Source organism: Lipotes vexillifer, unplaced genomic scaffold, assembly GCF_000442215.2.
Source record: "Lipotes vexillifer unplaced genomic scaffold, Lipotes_vexillifer_v1.1 scaffold342, whole genome shotgun sequence".
Taxonomy (NCBI): domain Eukaryota; kingdom Metazoa; phylum Chordata; class Mammalia; order Artiodactyla; family Lipotidae; genus Lipotes; species Lipotes vexillifer.
Genome location: NW_006786802.1, coordinates 5,497,326 through 5,516,635, shown reverse-complemented (window position 1 = coordinate 5,516,635; position 19,310 = coordinate 5,497,326). Strand labels below are relative to the sequence as shown.

Genomic DNA, 19,310 nt, shown 5'->3' with positions numbered 1-19,310 from the left:
CATTGTCACGGCAATTAAGAGCCTTTTAAATTATATTTTATAAAAGTATAGTTTTATAAAGGATTAGAAATTAAGAAAAAAGGGAGAAAGGTCTTTTATACCTCTGATAGTTTGGGAAGCCTCATTTGCATGAACCGTGTTTGAGGGAAAGCGTATATCCCCTACAAAAGCTACCTGTGTCCAAAGAACTTGTAAAGATGCAAATGTTTTTTGATGAGTTATTTTGGTTTAAATTATCCTAGCAGAATTCATTTTTTTCTAAATATTTGATGTTTGTCTTTATAGCATATTGTTTGCAGACGGTGACTGAAGATAACCCAGAGCTACTGAAATCTTTCAGTACCCCAGCATTGCATGTGCTGGAATCAGCAATGCTTTCTCCTGTCAATTCCATGGAATATATTCTATTAAAGACATTGGTGGCAGGTAAAGTTTAGCCATATGTGACTGTGTGCTTTTTTAGTAACTTGTAGTAGGTAGAGATGGGGGACAAAGTTATTCCCCCATTTCACCACATCAGGGCTTTCTGTGCTTAGTCTGTTCTGAAAATTTTAATATTTTAGTGGAGACCCTTAATTCTAGCGGTTCTGCATAGTTTCAAAGCCTTCTAAGATTAAATTTGTTTTTAGTTTAACAAACTACTGTTGTCTGATAAAGAAATGCTGTTGTCAGGACCCCCTCTTATTTATGAACCAGTGAGTTCAGAAGTTGACCGTAGTGTAGGCATCTAAGACGTGCCCATTCACTTTCCTATAAGATCTTCACCCGCAATGCATCCCCCCAGAATTTCTAAATACAGAAAGAAGAAATAATCTGATGACATGTCAAGTAGTAGGAAACTTATTATATAGTTTCCTCTTGCCCTTTGGTCTTCCAGGGGTAATTTATCTTGAGAGGTGGTTTTTTTCCCCAAAACTGATACAATACACTAACATAAAATTTAACAACTTAACCATTTTTAAGTGTACAGTTAAGCAGTGTACATTTGCATTGTTGTATAACCAATCTCCCGAACACTTTTCATCTTGCAAAACAGAAACTCTGTACACATTAAACAACTCCATTTCCCTCTCCCCTCAGCCCCCAGCAACGGCTATTCTCCTTTCTGTCTCTATGGATTTGACTACTCTGGTGCCTCAAATACGTGGAATCATACAGTATTTTTCTTTTTGTGACTGGCTTATTTTGCTTAGTGTAATGTCCTCAGGGTTCATCCATGTTATAGCATGTGTCAGAATTTCCTTCCTTTTTAAGGCTGAATAATATTCCACTGTATGTGTATATGACATTTTGTTTATCCATTCATCTGTGGATGGACACTTGGCTTGCTTCCACCTTTTTGTTATTGAATAATGCTGCTATGAATATGGTTCTACAGATGTCCATCTGAGTCCTTGCTTTCAATTCTTTTTGAATATATATACCCAGGAATGATTTTTATTTTAACCATCACATTTTTTTTTTTTTTTAATTTGTCTAACTACTTAGTGGTAGCTATTCTAGTTTCATAAGCAAAAAACCAAGAACCTGCTCTCTGGTTGTCCGTGAGACCTTGGAATTTTAGTGCATTCCATTCCACTCTTGGAATATAAGAAGCTGCTTAGGAGAGCAGCTCAGGTTAAGATGAAAGAAAGCCAGGCAACTCAATTTGTCGTGGTAAAAGAAACTTGATCGGTGTTCTCTTAATCTGTTGCTCTCTGGTGTATCAGAGCAAGGCATTGTGTGCCAAGAAAGGGAGACGATTGTGAAGGACTGCTGTAATAAAGGGAGCTGCCTCAGTGCAAAGCTTTTCGACATTTAATAAAAACTGAACAAAGGCAGTGGGATCGGGATTTTTTGAAATTACACCTGAGCTTAAAGAACCACTCTCATGGAAACTGTATTTAATAAAAGATTTCACAGTTGATATCTTTGTCCTTATGCTCATTTTTTTTTCTACAGGCACAATTTGGAATCTAAAGGACATTATTCCATCCAAGAGTCAGGCAGAAATCATAAATGCCATACTAAAGATCTTATCTGAAGTTCTGGAAATGGATGCTGGTGAAACGGTTCTTCAGATGAAGGAGGCCGAAACTCAAAGGATAAAAACTGCTGCAGAGACTGAGGACACATTACAGAACGTTAATGGTGATGATTTGATTGAGGATGATGAAATGGAAGAAATTCCTCATAGAAGGAAAGTCAGAAGGAAAGCTTTCATTTCAGATTTACTTCCAGTAAGTCGGATTGATGCTTTCAGACATGGATTAATACAGCTATTTTCTTTCAATAGGTATCCTAAGCTTTGTAGGAAAATGTTACAGCAAAGTTAATTATAAAGTGAATTTCAGTTAAAAAAAAAAAGTCATGTTTTCCCATTAACTCATAACTCAGAAATCTCCCAAAGGAGAAAAAAAAATGTCCTAAGACAAAACTTTTGTATAGAGAAGGTTTGAAAGGTGGGGTAGGCGAGTACTTTTGCAGCACTTCAGAGACATGTGGTCATCTCCCACTTCAGTTACACATTCTCTCCCAGACTGTCTTCAAACTAAAGGAATTTTTACTTTGCTTCAATTGTCCCTTGCATTCTTGTCTCTTTTCATTTAGTGTTTAGCCTTACCAAAGTAGCAAGCCAAACTTTCATTTACCCACTACTGGCGAGCAGAGGAGGTTGGGTGATTATGAAAATTACTGATGGTTTGTAGTTTTTGCAGACTGGTTTATAGCTTTTGTTTGTTTGTTTTGTTTTTTTATAAATTTATTTATTTATTTTTGGCTGCCTTGGGTCGTCGTTGCTGCACGCAGGCTTTCTCTAGTTGAGGCGAGCAGGGGCCACTCTTCATTGCGGTGCGCGGGCTTCTCACTGCAGTGGCTTCTCTTGTGGAGCACAGGCTGTAGGCACACGGGCTTCAGTAGTTGTGGCATGCGGGCTCAGTAGTTGTGGCGCGCAGGCTCAGTAGATGTGGCGCACAGGCTTCGTTCCTCCATAGCACGTGGGATCTTCCCGGACCAGGGCTCGAACCTGTGTCCCCTGCATTGGCAGGCGGATTCTCACCCACTGGGCCACCAGGGAAGTCCCTGGTTTATAGTGTTTGATTGGGGCTCATGTGTGCTAGCGGGTGTGACGGTGGGGTGAGGAGGGCCAGTCTTGGGTGCAGGGAACACTTCAGCTGAGCCAGTCAGCAGCGATGGAGCCATACTTTGGGAAAACATTGTTCCCAAGGAGGAGAGCAGGTCGTCAGGAAGACAAGGAGGACGGTGAGTCGGGCTTTATTCCTCCAGGTGCACATTTTCTGTGCTTACTCTGTGTGCCAGGCCCTGTGCCAGGTGCTGCTGATGGAAAGATGATTAAGGCATATTTCCTGTCTTCAGGGACCTTTTTCATCTTGAGAGGATAGACATGTAATGATAATTTATTATAATGCCTGTGCTAAGAACAGTGATAGGGCTGTGCACAGACTTCTGAGGGGATCATATCTACAGAGTAGGCACACCTGACTCAGCCCTGATGGAAGCAGAAAGGAAGACGCTCTCAGAAAAGGCTTTGTGGACAGAACACCTGAGCTGTCTTAAAGCATGGCGTAAGAAACAGCATGGTGAAAGTGGGTTAGTGTTGTTTGAGGGGACTGGAGGCAGGAAGACCAGACAGGAGGCTGCTGAAGCCATTGGGAAGAAAGACAATGAAGCCTGAACTGGAAGAACCCTAGTAATGTCCTGTCACACTTTGTACCATCTCAGTCGTGGCCTGTCCTGATTCATGTACAATGAACTGAAACTGAGAAGTATCTTAAGTCAGTGTCTTAGAGTTTTGATAGATTTATTTTTAAAGAATTCTTAGTGGGCATAAACTCATCAGTGTACCACTGCCCTACATTCATGAAGTCTTGTAAAGCTGAACTGGTGGTGTCTTAAAGCAGTCAAATGTTGTAGTTAAGAACTACTTTCTCACTACAAATAACTCAATTTCGTTTCTTTTTATGGCTGATTAATATTCCATCGTATATATGTGCCACAATCCCCATGAATAGCTGTTAGGTGCAAAGCATTCTGTTAAGTGCTGGGGTGAATACGAAAATGAAAAGACCATCCTGCCCTCGAGTTGCTTGCAAATCGTAAAGTGGCTTAAAAATCATATCACCCCCTTTTGGTGCAAGAGGCGTGTATTTGAACCCCAAATTTACTCCTTGTCTCACTTGTGCATCTGAGTCAGAGTGGGTAGAATTTAAAATCAGTAAAGCAAGATAGACAAAGACATAGCTATGAGCCTTGTCATTCCAAAGGGTGTTTCTAGAACCCCAGCAGCGTCCCCTCAGGTACCACATGGAGGTGAGTTACAGATCTGGGATCCACATGTGGAACATCAGCTATAACAGGTCAGGGTTTGGAGGCTCTTCTGCAGGTGTTGCATCGTGCTGACCAGGTCACTTTATCCTGCCAGATGCACATGTACTATGTTTCCCCACCCCAAATTCCCATCAGAGCAGAAGTGGAAATTCCAGTTGGGCTGTCAGGGGACTCTGAAAGATCGGACATCACTGGCTGGGAGAACAGCACTCATGCAGGGTTTCCCCATCTCCAGCCTTGCTTTCAGGGGCCCTGCAGGGAATGAGTGAGTGGGGATTGAGATCCACGTCCACCAAGATGAAGTGCCACTGTTTAAAAGTATCGATTTTTAACTTATTTAGAGATTCACTTTCCCAAGTATTACTTAGAAATAGAATTTTGGTGCTTAGAAAATGCAGTGTTTTCTCTTAGCAAAAGCTTGCTTTTTAAAGCGTATCACCATAGCTGAGTAGACTGGATGATTAACGTGCTGATCAGGCAGCCAGCGTTTAAGTGCCAGTAGGGTGCTAAGCATCGTGCTGCCATGTGTCAGGAATACAAATTTACAGCCAGGCAGCTCTGGTCTTTCACGCTGCCCAGTGGCTTGTGCAGGGATCCTTTAGAATCAAAACCCTTAATTGCATCATTTAACTTAAGAAGGTATAAGCACAAATCTGTAAAGAGAGAACTGACCCAAGTTGTGGATGTAACATGCAGAAGTAGGACAATCCCTACCCAGCTTCCACAGTTAGCAGTTGTCAAATCACAGTCTGTTTTCTTTCATCTGTTTCCCTACCTACCTCTCAACTACTGAATATTTTGAAGCAAATCTCAGCCGTCATAACATTTCCTCTAGATTGGTTCTTTATGTCAATTTGATAACAATAAGAAGCAGGGAAATGTTCTGAGCAGGAAAGTCAGGTAAAGAAGTGGAACTTAGTTTCAGAATTCTTCTAAGCCAGATCTTCATAGGTTTTAAGTGGATGAGAGCCCAGCAAAGGCATGTCTTATGTAGCTTTGAGTCGCCTCTAAGAAATGTTTAGTTGAATATCATACACGCACGAAGTGAGTAGGAATAAATTTTAGATACGTTCTTTTCTTTTTAATTAATTAATTTTATTTTTGGCTGTGTCGGGTCTTAGTTGTGGCACGCAGGATCCTTCATTGAAGTGCACGGGCTCCAGAGCACGTGAGCTCGGTGGTTGTGGCCCGCGGGCTCAGTAGTTGCAGGGTGCGGGCTTAGTTGCCCCGCTGCATGTGGGATCTTAGTTCCCTGACCAGGGATCGAACCCGCATCCCCTGCATTGGAAGGTGGATTCTTAACCACTGGACAACCAGGGAAGTCCCTAGATACATTCTTGCCAGCAATAAAATGAATATAAACATAGGGATTCCTATGCTACATCTATTAAATAAGCTGTCTTCTTTTTTTTTTTTTTTTTTAAGAATGTGGTTCAAAATTACAGTTAAATCGTTGCACAAGAAGTTGCTGGAGGATTAAAAATGAGTACGACATTCTGGAAAAGGAGAACAGGAATATGTCACAATATCTATAGATGTGTTTTTAACCTTTGATCCAGTCAATCTGAGGAAATAAGATAACCAAGTAATCTGAAATATTCCATGCTAGAGGAATGCTTAATAAATTATAATACATTCATTTAATGGAATATTTTACAGCCATTGAAGAGACAGAAAGCTTTTGAAACTGGGCAACATTCAGACAACAAAATATACATTACTTTTAGCTTATGTACTGTTTGGGAGTGAAGCTATTTCCCTTTTCATAGGTGACTTGAGAATTAAGGTCATATAAATTTATACAACCCATTTTGAGAATGTTAATTGATAAGTTAGGTTCATGTTATTTATTTCCAGAAGAAAAAGTCCCCCTCTTCCTTCAGTCTTTAAGAAATGCTTTATTGCAGTCTTCAAAGAAAGCCAGAAAGCAGCAAGCCTGTCTGCTCCTTAGCCAAGCTCTACTGGTCATATAAGGGCCTGTTAGTAATTCTGGTTAATGAAGTCTTTTCCAAGAAACTGTGTAGGTGTCTAAAAGCAGGTTTGCTGTGTGTAAGTGCCTGGTGTCCACAGTGAACTCTTGTTTGAATCTTAGTATGCTGGGCTACTTCTTAACACATTAGATTAAGTTTCAGGGTGAATTTAGTTCAGAATTCCTGAATATTTTTCTGTTCGCTCCAGCCAACTAAGCAACACTTGGGAAATAACCGTGCAGATAGATGGAAACCCGGTGAACAGTGGCACGCTGCACAGTGCCAAGAGGAATCATAATGCCTGTTTGTCCTTCCAGCACTTTATGACTTTTCTTCTATTTACCCACCCCCACCCATGTCCTCTATTCCAAGTGCAAATATCATTTAGTAGGCTTTAACTAAGGAGAGTCACATGAAAATATTTTTCCACACATTTGAGAGTTGGTCATTTGCTTTTTTTTTTTTTTTTTTTTTTTAAGCCCACCGACAAGGAGCTGAGAGAGACCATAGCGTTGCTGACAGCTCAGCAGGCTGCTCTGGAAATCATTGTCAACATGTGCTGCAGTGAAGGTTTGTGACCGGCTCCCGTTTAGATACCCTCCTCTGGACTGGGAGGGCAGCTTCCATGAGGATTATCTTTCATAGTCCAGTTCTGTGTGATCTGCACTCTTCCCAGATCCCACCGACGATGAATGGGAAGAGCTTTCCAGCAGTGATGAAAGCGACACATTTATGGAGAATTCCCTCAGTGAATGCGGTGGGCAGCTGCTGTCTCCCCTCTGCCTCTCCCATGAGGTTCACACCGCTCTCACCAACTACCTCATCCCAAAGAAGGTAATCTGTTTTCAGTCTAGGCTCATTCTAGAGCACAGGGAAGGCAGAAGAAAGCTGTTCCTTCTGTGTGCAAAAGGAGTACGCTAATACTGCCAGGTGTGGGTAATTGGTAAGATCTGGCAAACAAAACAATGAACAGCACTGGAGGTGGGCTGTTCAGAATTCCTGAGCACCTCTTTATCAAGCCTAACCATCTCACTTAGAAGTCACATGTTGGGATTTTATAAAGGAATCATGTGTAAAAACCCTACTCTTTAACCTTTGCCTTACTTCTTTTTTAAATTTAGATTTTTGAGAAAACTGCCTTTCCAAACAGCACTGCAGTTGACGTGTGTTCTAGGAACCCCAGTTGGAAACCTTTGATTAGAAAGTAAGAAGTTTTCTATTTTCAAAACCATTTGTCATGATGTTATTATGTGAAATGATGGACCATTAAATGGAAGATGCCGACTCCCCCTTCAGGATCTCTCCCCGTGTCCTGTGTATGTTCCCTGGAGAAGTCTGCCCATATGTTCACTAAGACAGGAGAGTGCACATAGCAGCGTGGTTCACAGTTGCCCAACTTGGAAACAACCTCAATGTCCATCAGTGGCAGAATGGATAAATAAATGCTGACATAATCATACAGTAGAATACATACAGCTGAGCTACTACTTAACACATTAGATCAACACATACAGCAATAACAAATCTGAACTAGAACACTGACACTAAACTGTTTCCTTTAGTGATGCATACATAGGTGGTAAACCTGTAAAGAAAAGCAAGGAAATGTCTGCTATAAAAGTCTGGAGAGTGGTGACCTTTGGGGTCAAGGAGGTGGGGCATGATAGGGAAGGGATAGGTGGGCCGTGAGGGCCCTGGCAGCGTTTCTTTCTTTTCTTTTTTCTTTAAATTGAAGTATAGTTGATTTACAGTGTTGTGTTAGTTTCAGGTGTGCAGCACAGTGTTTCCGATATATATGTATTCTTTTTCAGATCCTTTTCCCTTATAGGTTATTACCCTATAGTTCTCTGTGCTATACAGTAGGTCCTTGTTGCTTATCTGTTTTATATATAGTAGTGTGTGTATGTTAATCCCAAACTCCTGATTTATCCCTCCCCCCTTTTCCCCTTTGGCAACCATAAGTTTGTTTTCTATGTCTGTGGGTCTATTTCTGTTTTGTAAATAAGTTCATTTGTATCTTTTTTTTTTTTTTTAGTTTCCACCTATAAGCGATATCATATGACGTTTGTCTTTCTGGCTTAGTTCACTTAGTATGATAATCTCTGAGTGCATCCATGTTACTGCAGGTGGCATTATTTCATTCTTTTTTATGTCTGAGTAATATTCCATTGTATAAATATGCCACATCTTCTTTATCCATTCATCTGTCGTTGGACATTTAGGTTGCTTCCATGTCCTTTAAATAGTGCTAGCGCTGTTTATTTCCTACCTAGATGCACAGGTGTTTGCTTTGTAAACCGTTAAATTCTGTATATTCGTTGACTGCTTTATGTATGTCATATTTCACAATTAAAAATAATTTTAAAGATGCTGCCATGCATAGAAATTTTTCTCAAGCAGATTCCATGTGACTCATAAATGAGCTGTGCCTCAGAGGTCTTGAGTGCTCAAGCAGTTTGATCCGGTAGGATTTTTTTTTTTTTTTTTTTTTTGCGGTACGCGGGCCTCTCACTGTTGTGGCCTCTCCCATTGCGGAGCACAGGCTCCGGACGCGCAGGCTCAGCGGTCATGGCTCACGGGCCCAGCCGCTCCGCAGCATGTGGGATCTTCCCGGACCAGGGCACGAACCCGTGTCCCCTGCATCGGCAGGCGGACTCTCAACCACTGCGCCACCAGGGAAGCCCGATCTGGTAGGATTAACAGTTCACTTTACGAATCCTTGCTCACTGCTCTAGACGTCCTTCTGCTTACAGATGGTCCCTGTCAGAATCTGACACTTAGTTTCAAGGTCAATGCTGCATTCTGCTGGGTTACTATGAGAGGAACAGACAGCATTCTCTCTCTTCCTTTGCAGAATGAGCACTATACAATGCAGAGCCCTCGTGTGTCTCCAGAGCCTTGTCTCCCTCCTGGATGTGGACCATCTGGGAGGACCTGCAGCCCTTCAGACACTTGCACAGCATCTGTCACAGCTGCTTTTTTCTCAGCCAGGTAAATATTTATTGTGAAAAATGACTGGGATGGAGCAGAATTTTGAAGGGCCAGGAACTTGGAGTTTGTAATTATACGGTCTCTCATCCAACCTGCAGAAACCTTTCCCAGACACTAGCAGTCATATATTTATAGTTGCCGGTAGTATAGAGTCAAAACAAAGTGTGCAGGCAGGACTCTGGGGCATATTTTTCTTTTTCATTAAAATTGCCTGCATCCAGTTATGTCAGGACAATTAAGGCTGCATCACAAATATCATAAATATTAGGGTTCATTAAGATATTTGGGTAATTCTGTATTAGTTTTCTTCTTAAATATAAAATCATTTGATTTACATTTGATTGGGTGCTACAGATGTGTATGACAGAATTCACAAGGTTTGAGAGCACATAAAGTGGAAAGCCTCCCTCCTTTTTCTCACACTACCCAGTTCCTCTCCCAGAATTGGTCACTGTGACCAGTTTCTTGTGTATTCTTCCAGAGAGATTCTCGATACCAAAGTATGTATGTGTATTTTTAAGGCAAATGGTAGACGACCATACACACAGTTCTACACCTTGCTTTTTTACTAACACATATCTTTCTTCAAATGCCTTTGCATGGTATAAGCTGAATCTCTAAGTCACAGGTATCTGATATGGATTAATTTCATTTGTATGCAGAAACCTAGAGAGATACTGTACATTAGTTAGGTGTTCTTCTTTTCTTTTTTTTTTTTTTTTAATGTTTACTGGAGTATAGTTGATTTCCAGTGTTGTGTTAGTTTCTGCTGTACAGCAAAGTGAATCAGTTATACATATATCCACTCTTTTTTAGATTGTTTTCCCATGTAGGTCATTACAGAGTATTGAGAAGAGTTCCCTGTGCTATACAGTAGGTCCTTATTAGTTATCTATTTTATATATAGTAGTGTGTATATGGCAGTCCCACTCTCCCAGTTTATCCGTCCCCCCCTTCCCCCTGGTAACCATAAGTTTGTTTTCTACATCTGTGACTCTATTTCTGTTTTGTAAATCAGTTCATTTGTATCATTTTTTAGATTCCACATATAAGCAGTATCATAGAATATTTGTTAACTGTTCTTTTGAAATGACCTAGCTGTACAGTGTATAATGCATGCTCTTCTAACAGATTGTCATAGTTCACTGTAGTAGAATCTCATTTAACTTCGGCACATTAAACTATAGGAGCTCAAACAAAACAGAGAAAGGAAATAGAGGTATTTTACATAGTAAAGGAAAATTCTTTGCGTTACCCTATCCGGCATGTATGTCTGGAGTGAGGGTTAATATGGGAGATATGAATCTTCTCTATTTCTGTACAGAATTGTTTAACATTTCCTCTTCTCAGGCACAATACTAAGTCCAAGAGCTGAAACTCTTAGAAGATCAAAATATGGTCACTTTTGACTAAATACAAGTTTCTGTATAAGCATTCCTTCAAGAGCTGGTCTTTGATTCTTTAAGACATCTATCTTGCACTCTATGAAGAGGTGCTGTGTATTTAATGGTGCATGTTTTAGAAGTTCTAGATTAATTTTTAAAGATTTAAGTAAATAAATATTTAGAAACTCATTGTATAGTTATCAATATTTGTCAGTTAACAGGCGGAGTTTTCAAGTGATCTCACGCTGTGTATTTAGCTGGTGCCATCATGTGAAAACCACATGCCCAGCCATACCTAAGACAGGATGTCGAACAGGATGTGAGTAGTGTTAGCCCCACTCCCGTTCCACGCCCGTACTGGGCCAGCTCTGGAGTACAGAGGTGACTGGTCATTGTGAGCTGGGCAAATGATGACTATAGCTTTATATTTCTCTCCCAGCTTTATAAACCTAACGAGATCTGGATGGCATGGGGGGCAAGAGGGATGGTTTCCGTCAGCCCAGCAGGATGTCCTGTGGAGGGGTGGCTGGGCGAGACTGCTATTGCTCATGCCCCCTCCCATCCACGCATTCCCATGGGCTCCCTGCAACAGGCAGGGCCAGATAGGGGAGTCCACAGCTAGGCCCCCAGGCGAGCAGGACCTACCCAGACCTCTTAGTGCTTCCAAGACCTGCTTAACCTGAGGGAACCCTGTCTGCTCTAGTTTCACAATTGCCATCTCTTTCCTCTGGGCCATTTCTCAATGAAAGTCCAGTCAAGGTCCCACAAGCCCTATCCCCTGCCAGCATGAAGAGTTTATTTCACTGGAAATAAGTGCACATATTCTGTGCCTCTGCTATGCAGAAAACACTTAGGTGTGTTTCTCCTAGTTCAGCTGGCTATTCTTGGTCACTGGTACATGCACATTTATTACCTGGAAAGATCACAGGAAAACCATAACATGCTGAGCCTTAGAGAAATAATGGAAAGTTTCTGAATTGTGAGAAAGTATAATTAAACACTTAGATTTTTAATAAATTCCAATTTCCTAGCTATTGTAGACATAACCTTTTTATCAGAATGAAATTTTTGATAAAGGATAATTGCTTATATTTATACTCTTCTAGTATAGTCTTTCCAAATATTTCGGACTTATAAAATAGTGTAACCCTATGAGCTCTACATGGATAATGTGAACTGTCATTGAAGAATTTGGTGGAGAGAATGGGGCTAAATTTCTCTTTTTTGTGTTACCATGTTTGAAAGTTAAATGTATGAGGATCGTACAGCTGTATTGTATTTAACTTGTTTTAGTTTTGATGCTGAAATACAGTTCTGAATACTTATAAAATTTTTGATACAAACCTACATAGACTTGTGACTGACATCAGAGATAAAATGAGCAAGTTTTTAGTAGAGTCTGGTCCTTGTGTTCAAAACACCAATATCTTTGTCTCCTTCATTTAAAATATTGATCTTCAAAACATAAGAAAATTTTAGCAATGTTGTATTTGCAGATTGGGTCAGTTTGTCATTTGTTCCATTACGTGGGTTCTAAGATCATTTAGGATTCCCTGCTACCCTAGATTTTGGGAAGCAGAAAGCTCATTTTCATTACAGTTAGAATGGTAGTAGCACCCATTCTGGGATATGTTTTTTATTCCATCTCAGAACATTGAAAATCAGTCTGCAGGATTCACCTAAATATAATTTGCTGCTTGATTACTTGTGGGTTGACTGTTTACCTACATTTAGGTGTGCTACAAATTCTTAGTTACTGTACCAAATTGTTGCGGGGAAAGACATTTTGAATCGCCTCTTTTGTTTAACTTCTTTTGACATTTACTTAATTTCTTTTGACAACACCACATGTCTTGACCTTTTACTGAGAATTTCTCAGAAAGGCAGAGTTGTTTGAACTTCCTTCCCTAATTTGGATAAATGAACAGAAATGTGAATTAAATAAAAATCATCCAAATTTAGGGAAAATATGAATTTCACGTAATGTAAAACAGTATTGTAGTTTAGATTAGGATTTTGAATCTAAGGTAATTGTTATTTTCCTAAGAACAGAGGATAGAAAAAAAGTTGGTTCTGAGATGTGTTCTAGTTTGTATCAAGTTAGTTCTTCATAACATGGTTTAACAGTTTTATGTGCAGCTGACAGATTTCCAGGACTACACTTAACAGCTTTAATCAAATATAAGTTACTTTTCAGAGCCAGTATGGTGACTTTTGGAAGTTTAATAGTAACAATTTTATACCAATTTTTGAGGGCCTGTTAGGTACTAGGTTTTATGAGCTAGTCATTTATTACTCCACCTGCCTGATGGGGACACTGAGATTTAGAGGTTTAGGAACTTTTTTCAGGGGGGTTCCTTCTTTTAACAACTAATTATTTATTGACTTACTTTATGCCTTGCACTGTTCTAGGTCCAAGGTATACAGGCATAAACAAGATAGGCAAGGCCGCCATGCTCATGGAGCTTGCATTTTCATATAAATAAAGGTTTAAGGTCATTTTGGCTAGGAAGGAAAAACATAAAAGCAGAATGGTATGAGGTGTCACACTAGTTAGTATGGAAAGGCCCCTTTGAGGAGCTAACACTTGGGCTGAGACCAAAATGAGAGGTCACATAATGTCAAAGGCTGGATTCTGTCCCTGGTCTGTCTGATCCTAAAGTATCCTAGTATCTGTTCTGTGATACTTACAGGAATTCCCTACCTCTGTGCATAACATATATCTGAAAATGAGAGAGCTGAAAGATAAAACAAGCCTTAATTCTAGTCTCTGCAGAAGCTGCCTTGCTCTCATGAAGCCCAGAAAGGGGCATCAGAATCTTTATTTGGCCAAGGGCACCATAGAGGAGAAAGACAAAGTGTCTACTGCTATATAACAAATCACCCCAAAACTTGGTGGCTTAAAACAGCAGTAATCATATGCTATTTCTCATGGTTTCTATGGGTCAGGGATTTAGAAAGGGTCCAGTGGAGATGGTTTTCTCTACCCCATGATGTCTAGGCCAGTGTGTCTCAACTGGCAGCAGTTTTTGCCCCCGAGGACTTTTGTCAATGTCTGGAGACATTTTTTGTTGTTATAATTTGGGGGTTGCTGCTGGTATCTAGAGGGTAGAGGCCAGAGATTTTGTTAAATATCCTAGTGCACAGGCGACTCCACATGCACCACAAAGAATTATGTGGTCCAAAATGCCCATAGTGCTGAAGTTGAGAAACCCTAGCCTAGGGCCTCTGCTGGAAGACTGGGAGCCAGAATCATCTGAGGCCTGTTCACTCACATGTCTGGTAGTTGGTTTGGGGCTGTCAGCCAGAACACCCACCTCTGACCCCTTCATGTGACCTGGGCTTCCATAATATGGTGGCTGGGTTCCAAGGGTGAGAGTTGAGAGAGAAGAGAGAGCAAAGGCATGGGAGTCAGGTGGAAGCCATGCCTTTTACCACTTAGCCTGTCACTTTCACATGTTGTTCTGGTTGAAGAAGCCACAAAGTCCCACCCAGGTTCAAGCGGAGGGAAATAGACCCCACAGTCTTTATGGGAAGTGGCAAGGTTCTGCAAAGTCATGCAGAACTGGAAATACTGTTGTGGCTATTTTTTTTTTATTATTTTAAATCAATTTATTGTTTTTTTAAAAAAAATTAATTTATTTATTTATTTGTTTTTTTATTTTTGGCTGTGTTGGGTCTTCGCTGCTGCACGCAGGCTCTCTGTAGTTGCAGCGAGTGGGGGCTACTCTTCGTTGCGGTGCCCAGGCTTCTCATTGCGGTGGCTTCTTTTGTTGCGAAGCACGGGCTCAGGGCACGCTTGTTTCAGTAGTTGTGGCTCGCGGGCTCTAGAGCACAGGCTCAGTAGTTGTGGCGCACGAGCGTAGTTGCTCTGCGGCATGTGGGATCTTCCCAGACCGGGGCTCGAACCCCTGTCCCCTGCATTGGCAGGCGGATTCTTAAACACTGCGCCACCAGGGAAGCCCTGTTGTGGCTATTTTTGGAAAATATAACCTATCACACCACATCAGTTGCTTTCCCTTCCCACCAAAGGGGTTAGGGAGCCAGCTCACCTAGGCGGTCCTCACCCTCCTATATGGCTGTGTTAGCATAATTGTTTATTGCTGTTGTTCTGTTTATCCTGTGTGGGAAGAAGGGACAATAAGAAAAGAGTAAAAATGAGCAAGAGTGGAAAGGGGAAGTTGGGTCAGTAAAAACCACAGGAGCCACTGAAAACCAGAGGCATAGTGGCCTGGCCCTGCACAAGCAACACTTCTTGGCTGGGCAGTGGGCTTGGGTTGGCGAGGAGGCACTCTGACTTGGGAGATGACTCTACCCTATGTCTGCCCAGCACCGTGATAGCAATCTATGAAAAGCTGAATTCAGTCTACAAAGGTTAGCTCAGGCTTATCATGTGCTAAAGTGTGAGTTAAATGAAAATCCAGCATCTACAAGTCAAGGACTCTCAGGACTATCCTGATTATTTCAATCATGGTCATCTTTCCGACTCAAATATGCAGTTCACAGGAAGCTGTGAAGTGGAAGTTTGGGCTTAGATATCAAATGTTTTTAATATTGTAGCATATATTAACATTTAACATGCTTTGTTTTGACTCTTTCTATAAAATAACTCTTCTTAGAGAAAGACAGAAACAAATTTATATTTCACTTTTGTGTTTTAGATTTTGCTAAGCATGTTGACTTTTTAGAAGCTATAAGTAGTGCCTTGAGGGCCCTTTTGCAAACGGCGGCCTCCAAGAACATTCCTCAGGTAAGGTTTTAAAATTTTTTTTATGAAACTAGCCAGGATTCTGTATTACGGAGGCAAAATTTATTGCTTAACTATTTTTAAGTATTTATTTCTATTGAAAGAGTAATGCATGATCCTTGTAAAGTGGAAACAAAAGTACTGAAAGTATAAAAGTAAAATCTTTTCCTTCTCCCCACCACCCCCATCAAAACATACACAGTTTTTTTAGTTGATATAATGTGTTTGGCATTTGTGTTGTAAGTATTTTCTCTGGAAATCATTTGTCTTTTTTTAAACATTTTATTACAGAAATTTACAGGCATGTACTCCAGGTCCTCCACAGTGATCTGTCTGCACCTCTGTGATAGGTGCCTTATCACTTTTATTTTTTACTTTTTATGAAGGAAATTTTCAAACATTTCTAAAAGCAGAGATAATAGTATTGTTACCTGAAAGCATTATCACCAAGTGTCAACAAGTTGCCAGCATCTTGTCATTCTTGTTTCTTTCACTTTCCCTATATTTTTGTTTTAGCTTCTTGGAATAATTAAAGCAAATCATTATTTCACCCATGAATGTTTTATTGTGTGCTTCATTATGTGTCTGTGACAGAAAATGAACTTTTAAGAAACTTAACCGCAATACCGTTATCCCAAACCCCCAAATCAACAGATGTTTTAAAATTATCATTTTATATGCAGTCTGAGTTCAGTTTCCCCTGATTGCTTTTAAAATGTTTTTTTTTTTTCAATTGGTTTGTTCAAATCAGCATCTAAGTAGGATCCATGTATTGTTCTTAGTTGATATTTTGGTCTCTTAAATACATATATTTTAACGGGGTTAGTGAGATTTAATTCACATACCATACAGTTCACCCATTTAAAGTATACAATTCAGTCGTTTCTAGTATACTGACAGATTCTTAAATCTCTGAATTTATAACATTTCCCCTGCCTGCCCGCCTTTCCCCATACTATTTATTAATCAGAGAAACTATCGGGTTTCCCTGGTGGCGCAGTGGTTGAGAATCCGCCTGCCAATGCAGGGGACACGGGTTCGAGCCCTGGTCCAGGAAGATCCCACATGCCGCGGAGCAAGTAAGCCCGCGCACCACAACTACTGAGCCTGCACTCTAGAGCCCGCGAGCCACAATTACTGAGCCCATGAGCCACAAACTACTGAGCCCGAATGCCCAGAGGCTGTGCTCTGCAACAAGAGAAGCCACCACAATGAGAAAACCGTGCACTGCAACGAAGAGTAGCCCCTGCTCACCGCAACCAGAGAAAAGACCGCGCACACCCAAAAATAAAGACCCAATGCAGCCAAAAATAAAACATAAATAAAGTAATTAAATTTTTTTAAAAACCCAGAAAACGCCATAATATTTAAAAAAAGAAGAAGATGCTGTCCTCTGTCCTAAAGAATTTTCCCCATTCTCAGATTTGGCTGCTTTAACAATGTTATTATTTAACAGGTCCCTCTGTCTCCCATATTTCCTATAAATTGGGAGCTAGGTCTAGAGCCTTAATTAGATTCAGGATCAGATAATTTTAGGCAAAAATAATTCACAGTGCTGTATGTATATTCTACTTTTATATCACAAATCACATATTGTTGTAAAATAGTGATGTTAAGATTAATCAATGGATTCACTTTGTAGCAACCAGTGATTTTTGTTGTATAGATCCACTATTTCATTAGGGTTTGCAAAATGGAGATATCCTAATTTTGTCATTCCTTTTAAAGCATTTATTAGCTGTGATTCTTCTATAAATAAAAACTTCCTATTTCATCAGTTAGTTGGTAACTTTGAAATAAATTTCATACCAAAAAAGATAGGGTATGATTCTCCCTCCCCCCCACCCCACCCTTTTTTCTAGAATAATGAGTTGGTGTCCTAGCAGTCTCTAAAAATAACCAGTTTTTTAAACCATCATTAAAAACTCATTATTAATTATTTACCCTACAGAATATAGTTAATAATTTCAAAATAATGGTATTATTACTAACAATAACACTACTGAATGCAGTTTAAGATTTCTTTGTGATTCTTCATGTCCTTAGGGAAAAAAATGCCTCTAGGACTATACAAATTACTGTGTTTTAAAGTTGCTTGAAAAGTTCTCTTTGTGGCTTGTTATAAAGTTAGCTTCAGTTGTTTCAGCTTTTATTAAAGCATTTTTTGTTTGCTTTAATTTTTATTTTTTAATTATATAAAATATTTACACAGTTTCACAGTTAAAACTGAAACAAAATATATTCAGAGAAAAATATGGTATATACATACTATGGAATAGTATTCAGCTTTAAAGAAGAATGAAATTCTGATACATGCTACTGCATGGATGAACCTTGAAGGCATTATGCTAAATGAAAGACACAAAAGGACAAGTATTGTGTGAATCCTTTTATGAAGGACCTAGAGTAGTCAAATTTGTGGGACAGAAAGTAGAACGGTGGTTACCAGGGGTTGGGGTAAGGGTGGGGTGTGTGGGGAGACACTGTTTAATGGGTGCAGGGTTGCAGTATGGAACAATGAGAAGTTCTGGGGATGGATGGTGGTGTTGCACCAGCCGGTTGCACAACAGTGTGAATGTACTGTACTTACTGCCACTGAACTGTACTTTTAAATATGGTTGAAATGGTAAGTTTTACTTATATTTTATCCCCAAAAAGAATATATATATGTATATATTTAGAGAGATCTAGCTTCTAAGTCCCTTTGCCCCTGTTCTTTCCTTTGTGCCATTGGTAATCAACCTTTTTGATTTTTTAATTTATCATTCTATTGTTCTTTTTTGGAAAACATAAGCAAAATATGTATGTATTTGTATTTCAGTCCTTTTGTTTTGTTTTGTTTTGTTTTTTGCGGTATGCGGGCCTCTCACTGTTGTGGGCTCTCCCGTGGCAGAGCACAGGCTCCGGACGCACAGGCTCAGCGGCCGTGGCTCACGGGCCCAGACGCTGGGCGGCATGTGGGATCCTCCCGGACCGGGGCATGAACCCGTGTCCCCTGCATCAGCAGGCGGACTCTTAACCACTGCGCCACCAGGGAAGCCCCATTCCTTTCCTTAAAAGTAGTGCTTCTGTACTTTGCTCTTCTCCCTTATTAATCACCGTAGACATGTTTCTCATTTCTTTTTTACAGCTTCATATCACTCCGTTGTGTACATATTCCATATTCAACATGTCTGCATCGATGGATATTTTAGTTGTTTCCAATCTTTTGCTATTACAAATAGAACTGCAGTGAATAGCCTTTTTACAGAAGTTCTGTTGTGTTTTTGCCATTGTGTCTTTGGGATCGATTCCTAGAATTGGGCTTGCCGGCTCAGAGAACAGATGGATTTGTAGCTTTGTTCTGGGTATTGCTGTAGTCCCCTCCTTAGAGTCTGAGCTGTTTCGAATCTCCACCAGCAGCGTTTGAGAGTGCCTGTTCTGCCAGAGCCTCACCAGAAGAATATGTTGTCAAAATGTTGGATTTTAAGTGGTCTGATGGGTGAGAAATTATATCTCAATTTTAATTTGCATTTCTCTTACTGTGAGGAGATCGGACATCTTTTCATGTGTTTTAAGGGCCTTTGCATTTCTTTTTCTGTAACTTTTCCCATCTTTTGCCAGTTTTGCTATGGGGTCCGTGGTCTTTTTCCTGTGTGTGTGTAAGGGCAAATCCTAGGGCTTTGCCCCCAGTCTACTGAAGCAGAAACTCTAGGGAGGGGCCCAGAGATGTCTGTGTTTTAACAAGTTCTCTAGGTGATTGTCATGCACTCTGAAGTTTGAGAACTACAGTTCTAAACCGTCCTCACTGCTTCCTTTCTAAAATCCTCCAGTTCTGAGTACCATGTCACTAGACCACACCACCCCACCTCTCTTGGTTACTGTCACCCACCATCCCCAGGGGCGCCCCTC

The 19,310-nt window shown here is 40.4% G+C and overlaps 1 protein-coding gene across 1 annotated transcript in view; it reads left to right on the top strand.

Annotated features, from left to right (window-relative positions):
* HEATR3 (HEAT repeat containing 3) overlaps positions 1–19,310 on the top strand; it is a 36,775-nt gene that overhangs the window by 8,881 nt on the left and 8,584 nt on the right. The window contains exons 6-12 of the mRNA XM_007459480.1: positions 286–426; positions 1,942–2,219; positions 6,776–6,866; positions 6,973–7,130; positions 7,418–7,500; positions 9,151–9,287; positions 15,334–15,422. Of these exons, the coding sequence (XP_007459542.1) occupies positions 286–426; positions 1,942–2,219; positions 6,776–6,866; positions 6,973–7,130; positions 7,418–7,500; positions 9,151–9,287; positions 15,334–15,422 (977 nt within the window). The remainder of the gene's footprint in view (positions 1–285; positions 427–1,941; positions 2,220–6,775; positions 6,867–6,972; positions 7,131–7,417; positions 7,501–9,150; positions 9,288–15,333; positions 15,423–19,310) is intronic.